Source organism: Protomyctophum parallelum (genome assembly GCF_964188405.1).
Source record: "Protomyctophum parallelum genome assembly, chromosome: 13".
Lineage (NCBI taxonomy): Eukaryota > Metazoa > Chordata > Actinopteri > Myctophiformes > Myctophidae > Protomyctophum > Protomyctophum parallelum.
In genome coordinates, this window is record NC_139708.1 from 47,772,518 (window position 1) to 47,780,017 (window position 7,500).

The 7,500-nt window shown below is 43.5% G+C and overlaps 2 protein-coding genes across 2 annotated transcripts in view; both read right to left on the bottom strand.

Moving 5' to 3' along the window:
• The window catches only part of tcf20 (transcription factor 20), a 188,429-nt gene that overhangs the window by 110,051 nt on the left and 70,878 nt on the right, over window positions 1-7,500 (bottom strand). The window lies entirely within an intron of this gene.
• grin2ba (glutamate receptor, ionotropic, N-methyl D-aspartate 2B-a) overlaps window positions 1-7,500 on the bottom strand; it is a gene marked incomplete at its 3' end in the record, with an annotated part of 203,675 nt that overhangs the window by 69,334 nt on the left and 126,841 nt on the right. The window contains 1 exon segment of the mRNA XM_083780784.1: window positions 6,430-6,544. Within this exon segment, the coding sequence (XP_083636910.1) occupies window positions 6,430-6,544 (115 nt within the window).

A 7,500-nucleotide genomic window follows, 5' to 3' on the forward strand; every position in this document is an offset into this window, starting at 1 on the left:
TTAAACCAGAGGATGTGTTCTCGTTCCTGATTGTTTCCGTGATTTGTGTCCTGTAATGTCTACCATTTTGTGTGGCCGTTTGTTGTCAGGCCGAGAGTGGTCAGGTTGAACAGGGAACTGTCCTTTTATTCCTGGCCCTCTTTTACAAAGAGTTTAAGGACCAATGTAACCGAGCCCTAAATCAAGGGCTGATCTGGTCTGGGAGATGCCAACCTTAGCTCAGGCGTATAAGGGATGGATATGGGGTCTCTTGAGGCGAGCTTGTATAAAGTCCTTAGGTCGAAACCACGATCGTAGTTCTTAGCTTAAATCCGTCTTTACTCGCTTATAGGCACCTATATTTATAGTGTTGAGATGTCAGAGGTGACGTCACCTCTGACACCCCGGTTTATGATGTCGGAGAGGCACTTCGTTCCTTCGTAACAATGTCTGCTGTCTCGTCTGTATCTTGAACGGTGACGTCATGGACGCAAAACTAATTTCAGTGCAAGCTGACAATAAAGTGGTATCGTATCGTATCGTAACTCTTTTGAGTATAGGTATTTGTAGGCCTATACTTACTTGAGTACCGGTATTTTCCATTTCCAACACTTTTTTACTTTAGTTACCTCTACCTACTAGTTACTTTGTAGATCCAGATTATTATTACAAAACACACATTAACCACTTCTGACCTGAGACCAGATTCTAAAAATGTCTTCTACACCCTGACAGTTTTCATTCTGACCTGAGATCAGATTCTATAATAATGTATTTTTTTGGAGGGAGGACAGGTTGAGAGTGAGAGAGGAAAGTGGATGGAGGGAGGGACACAGGGGGAGAGAGGGGAAGAGAAGGAGAAGAGAAGAGAAGAGAAGAGAAGAGAAGAGAAGAGAAGAGAAGAGAAGAGAAGAGAAGAGAAGAGAAGAGAAGAGAAGAGAAGAGAAGAGAAGAGAAGAGAAGGATTTTAAGGAATAGCGAAGCAGGGGTTATTCGACGAGCCTGAGGGATGAGACCTCACGCTATATACTTCAAACATAATAGAGAGGGGAGGGGAGGGGAAGGGAGGGGAGGGGAAGAGGGGGTGGGAGGGAGAAAAGAAGACAGGGGTGAGAAGACAGGAGTCGGTATATACTCATCATTAGGAACCAAGAAAGTGGTCCAGCTGGAAGTGGAGTTAAGAATTAAACATGAGCAAAGCAGGGAGGATAGGGGGGGGGGGGGGGGGGGGTGAGAGAGAGGGGGGGGGGGGAGTCACCTTGGTCTGTGATCAGAGGACAGAAGATACATAATACAGTGTGAAGAGTGAACGGGTAATAATGAGAAGAAGACGAGAAGAGAAACAGAAACACACACGACTAAATGTTCGTTGACTACCTTCTTTCATTGAGGAAAGCTAAATAGAAATGTAATATAAACAAAGTTATACGATGGCTAAATCTATAAGACTAAATGACAATGACAATTTCGTCAACAAATAAGAGTATAACGTTAGGGGGGGAATAGTGGAGAAGAGATCCAGTATAACTAATGCTTGGTTGTGCTCTGAACATAATCTCCTACGCAACAGCTGCATAAATAGAGGGTATGCGCATGCATGAAGTGAATGGGAAATTGAGTGTCAAAGTGAGTGGAAAAGTGAGTTTAACATCGTCTAATGCAATCGGACAGGACTTTTCTGTTTGGATGTACGGGCTGTCAAGGACAGAAGGTAGTGTTTTGCCACTCAGTGGGCGTTCCCGCATAACTTCCTGGTTTGACGATGATGTCACGCGATGATGATGTCATACCCCCTAGTCTACAGAATCGGTCGTGTCAGATCCTTGTGTCTGTCATATAAATGTCTCGATAGAAGGCCAAAGAGACAAATTACAACCACCCCAATTATTGCACTTTGTTGTATTGTACTCATACTCTACCAACCATATACACAGATTGGACAGAATTGCATTTTATTGATTTATTCAGACCATGGAGTCCAGAAATACAATCTGCTGTCGCTTTGTGTCCATGCAATATCAGAACAGGCTGATGAGCTGTGGCTCAGGAGGTATAGCAAATCCAATGATACGTGGGTTGGCGGTTCGAATCCCGGGCTTCTCCGGTCTACTTCTTCCTGCCAACTTGTAGACTTTTGTATTGTTCTTAATGAACTTTTTATCTGTTTAAACTAATGACCTATTCCATACAGGAAAGGATTCCAAATAAGCCAGCTGGCTTCTTCCTTTCCTTGCATTGTATTTTTGTTCTTTGATATGTTATTGTCTATTTTTTTGTGCTACGTGCTAAATAAATAAACCTAAACCTAAACATACATGTCCTTGGGCAAGACACTGCACCCCATACACTGCCTCCAGTGAATGTGGGGAAGTGAGGACACTGGCGTCGACTGTTCGCCGCTTCACCTCCCAAAGTGAATGGATGAATGGACCATTGTAAAGCGCTTTGAGTAGACACGTATAGCGCATAGAAAAGCGCTATAAATATGCAATCCATTTTATTAGAGGTCAAGGCCAAAGGGCCCCGTTTGTTTTCGTGAGAATTCCTTTTTTGGCAGTTCTGAGCCATCGCTCTTCATGAAACTCGGCAATATGGCAATATGGTAATCCCTGAGGAATCCCTCAGGAACTGAAGGTCATCAAAAGACGTCTGACCTTTAGATCTCCCGATGAATAAATGCTCAATCCACTTTTCGGCCTTTTTTTGAGCCACGCCAAATAATAACCACTCCCCTTGAAATCACAATTCCATTCATGCGAATGGACTCGAATGGGTTTACGGGACTACAGCGTGTCTGGACTCTGGTTTACGGGACTAAAGCGTGTCTGGAGTCTGGTTTACGGGACTACAGCGTGTCTGGAGTCTGGTTTACGGGACTACAACGTGTCTGGACTCTGGTTTACGGGACTACAGCGTGTCTGGAGTCTGGTTTACGGGACTACAGCGTGTCTGGACTCTGGTTTACGGGACTACAACGTGTCTGGAGTCTGGTTTACAGGGCTACAACGTGTCTGGACTCTGGTTTACGGGACTACAACGTGTCTGGAGTCTGGTTTACGGGACTACAACGTGTCTGGAGTCTGGTTTACGGGACTACAGCGTGTCTGGACTCTGGTTTACGGGACTACAGCGTGTCTGGAGTCTGGTTTACGGGACTACAACGTGTCTGGACTCTGGTTTACGGGACTACAGCGTGTCTGGACTCTGGTTTACGGGACTACAACGTGTCTGGAGTCTGGTTTACGGGACTACAACGTGTCTGGAGTCTGGTTTACGGGACTACAGCGTGTCTGGAGTCTGGTTTACGGGACTACAACGTGTCTGGAGTCTGGTTTACGGGACTGCAGCGTGTCTGGAGTCTGGTTTACGGGACTACAACGTGTCTGGACTCTGGTTTACGGGACTAAAGCGTGTCTGGAGTCTGGTTTACGGGACTACAACGTGTCTGGAGTCTGGTTTACGGGACTACAACGTGTCTGGAGTCTGGTTTACGGGACTGCAGCGTGTCTGGAGTCTGGTTTACGGGACTACAACGTGTCTGGACTCTGGTTTACGGGACTATAGCGTGTCTGGACTCTGGTTTACGGGACTATAGCGTGGACAGACAATTGGCTGAGCACGGAACGTGATGTAGATAGTTAACGTTGTATAGAGACAGAAAACAGGGAGAGAGAGAGAGTGTCAGGGAGTGACAAACACCAAAGGGTCTTCCGGGACAGGGAATTGAACCCGGGACTCGCTGTCAAGTACAGTATCAGAGGTCGACTATAGTCTCGGTACCCAGGCTTTTACTTTCGTTCACTACGGCTCAGAAAATGAAAGCCTGGGGAAACGTGACACATTTCCTGGTCTAGGAGTGGGAGTGAACTACAGCGCAGAGGGGGCGTCGCTCTCAATAAAGTGACGTCAGTTTCTTCCGCTGTTTTCTACCAGGGAGGGGAGGGGCGGATGGGGGGCAGGGAGGGGGCTCTGATGGGTGAACCAATATGTCTCCCTAGCGCTTCAGTGCGGAATTCAAAATGTACTTGAGTAAAAGTACAAAAGTATTGGCAGTACCAAAAGTAAAAGTACTCATTGTGCAGCATGTCCCAGTTCAATGTTTTCAAATGTGTAACAATATTTTGAAAATATCCGATCTACAAGCTCACAATGCGTCGCGACGCATTGTGAGCTTGTAGATCGGCTAGTTTCAAATGGCTGAAACGTATACTGTATAGGGCTTGCTTTGAAATAATAAACAAAATCTAAAAAGTACGTTTTCAAATAAGTGTAGTGGAGTAAAAGTACAATATATGCCTCGAGATGTAGTGGAGTATAGGAGTAAAAGTATTGGAAATTCAAGTAAAGTACAAATACCTCAAAATTGTACTTAAGTAAATGTACTTAGTTACATACTGTAGCCCCACTGCTCAAACCCCACCTCTTCAGGACAGCTGATGTTTGTCTCCCCAGCCCATGCTTAACCATATTTTATTAAGATTTGTTTTTGGCTTTTTGCCTTTTATTGATGAATGATAATGTCGTCATGAACGGGACTCAAAGCGCGACACGCTGTCAGACCAGAGCCTATTTATTGCACCCCTCTCTACACAGCTCCACTGTGGCTGAAGTATGAGAATTAAGGAGAGCTTACGCAAACTGCAAGTAGCCTATAATGCCTATAAAGACTTCAAATCCTGTTAAAAGAACCCAGGAGCACTAGAGCCAGTGGGCTTTTCTGTTCATTGGGTCTCACTACATTCATGGCTCTGTTGAGGAACCTGCCATTCAAATTGATGAGCAGGCTGGATGGCTCACTGAATAGACTCATTGGACAGATGACAGACCCAGGCCGTAGTTCTGTAAGTAAGGTACACTTCTACCATCAGAGGACACTGGCATGCGTGCCTCGCCTAGAGTAGTAACCTGTGGGGCTGGGTAAATGTACTGTATTTTTATTTATTTGTATTCTCGTATATGTGATGTAATGTCTTACCTTGTGGGCCACGAGCCTGTAATAAAGTTTATATATATATGTGGCACGTGCCTGGACTACTAGGACAGCCAGGCCCAATGCTTACTTACCCTTTAACACATTTTAATATAGCACTTAATCTTTTATTGACTTGTTTTGCCTTAATAAAGTCGGTTCCTTCCTTTTCTTTATGTAAAGTGACTTTGGCTACTTAGACAAGCGCTATATAAATCGGAACATCTTTACCTAACCCATTCTGGGCGGGAACCCCTTTTGGTGTTAGCATTATGTTATGCTTTATAGCTATTGAAAAATAGCAGACCTACAAGCTCGTTAGACCTACAAGCTTGTAGGTCTGGTATTTTAGAAAAATCGAAGAACGACTGACATAGAAACATAGCTTTTTCAGAAAACTGTCAGGATGTAGAAGACATTTTTAGGATCTGATAAAATCTGATGAAATCCAACGTCATCATTTTCACCCTGATAACTGTACGCTATATGTAGAAAGAATGTGCACAATGGCAGCATGTTGGCAGCACTCTCTCTTCTGTCTCTGCCCTGGAATCTTCCCTTCTCTCGTCTTTTCTCTCTGTCAATCATCTTCTGTCAGCACATTTCAGGCTTAAAACGAAGAAGGGGCCACAACATTTTCACTGGCATTTGCTTAACATTTTGGCAACCACTTTTTATTTTTTCCAGATGATAAAATGTGCGAAGCTCTCTCAATAAAATAAGCTGTAAAAATAAGCCTGTCCCCATGCAGTTCACCCCCGGGTCAAATTTCATTTTTTGGCTATAGGTGGCCCAGTCTTCATCCAATCAGGATAGAGATAGGGGCCTGCTGCCAATCATGATTGAGTGTGCGGCGGGCCTTGGTATTCCACTCGGATTCAACTCGTCGTAACGTTTATGGCACTTAAACTGTTTAATGATGGTTTAAAAGTGTGCCAACAAGGGAGAAAAATGTAGCAGAGCCGAACGCCAAGATAAAATGTTATATGCTTGTATTCTCATTCTAGAATACATATTTGTTCAATCTATTGGGGCGTTATCTGACTCAATTGTTTAAACAGGGTTTTAGAGAGCACCGCTTCCCAAACAGTGGGTCGGGACCCCATTTGTGGGTCGCAGATTTTTCTTTTTATGGCCCCCTTACTATTTTGTTTCCTAATTTTAGTTTTTTAATTATTATCCTTTCAAAACACAAAAAAAGCATTTCTAGGAAAACATTTTTTTTCCTGAATTAAGACATAATTTCAGGAACAAATAACCGAAACATCTAAGAAATCCCATAAATATGAAAACAAAATGTTCTAACAAGTATAGTGTAATATAGCCGATCTGCTATTTTCACTAGTTTGGGTCCTGAACAAATGTCTAATTTCTCTTTTGGGTCACAGGCACGTGTGTGCGCGTGCGTGCGTGCGTGCGTGCGTGTGTGCGTGCGTGCATGCGTGTATGCGTGTGTGTATACATGTCACTGATTTGCTCACCCTGTCCCACTGTCGGTCCTTGTTAAGCAGAATGATGACCAGCTTGGGGTGCATCTGATATCCGTCCTCGCTGAACGACAGATTACGCCCCTCGAAAGTCACATTCATCAGATACCTGCAGAGAGAGAGAGAGAGAGAGAGACTTTTTTTTTAAACATTTCATTTACAAACTAAAAAACAACAAACACTTTAGTTGTTTTCAATCAAACATTCGTAATTCGAAACAAGGGCACCCGGAAATCTAACCAAAACATAGAATCTCATCAACAACTGTGTGTGTGTGTGTGTGTGTGTGTGTGTGTGTGTGTGTGTGTGTGTGTGTGTGTGTGTGTGTGAGTGTGTGAGTGTGTGAGTGTGTGAGTGAGTGAGTGAGTGTGTGTGTGTGTCCAGTACAGCGTATATTGTGTATAACTAATTCAGACAGAGAGAGAGAGAGAGAGAGAGAGAGAGAGAGAGAGAGAGAGAGAGAGAGAGAGAGAGAGAGAGAGAGAGAGAGAGAGAGAGAGAGAGCGAGAGACAGACAGAGACAGAGACAGAGACAGAGAGAGAGAGAGAGTCAGAAGCAAAGTGAGAGAAAAGTAATTGCATCACAGGCCTATTTCTTTCTTTCTGTTTCGATTATGCTTCTATCTCTCCAGAAAGAGCCATATTAGACAGATCTATGAATGAAAACCAGACACTAAATGAAACAGAGATAGAATGGAATCATGACCAGACACCAAATGCTGTTTGACCAGCTGGTAAGAAAAAAAAAGATGATGGATTATACATCGCTATAGCTGTCACGATACCAGGATGACTGAACCCAATATACAGAGACAGAGTCTCAAACAGTAAAGTTCAAAATAAACTTATTTATTGAAGCACAAGGCAGCTGACAAACAAAAGACTGTAACTTCAAGCTCAGGAAAAAAAAAAAAATGTCCAAATGCCCAAAATGCCAAAACGCAAAACTTAAGAAGCACAATTAAAGCAGAGCGCAGAAAACATAAGTCCAAAAAAAAACCAACCTTCAGAGGAGCACAAAAACAAAGAACCAGGAACATACAGGACTGCTCAGGGAAAAAACAC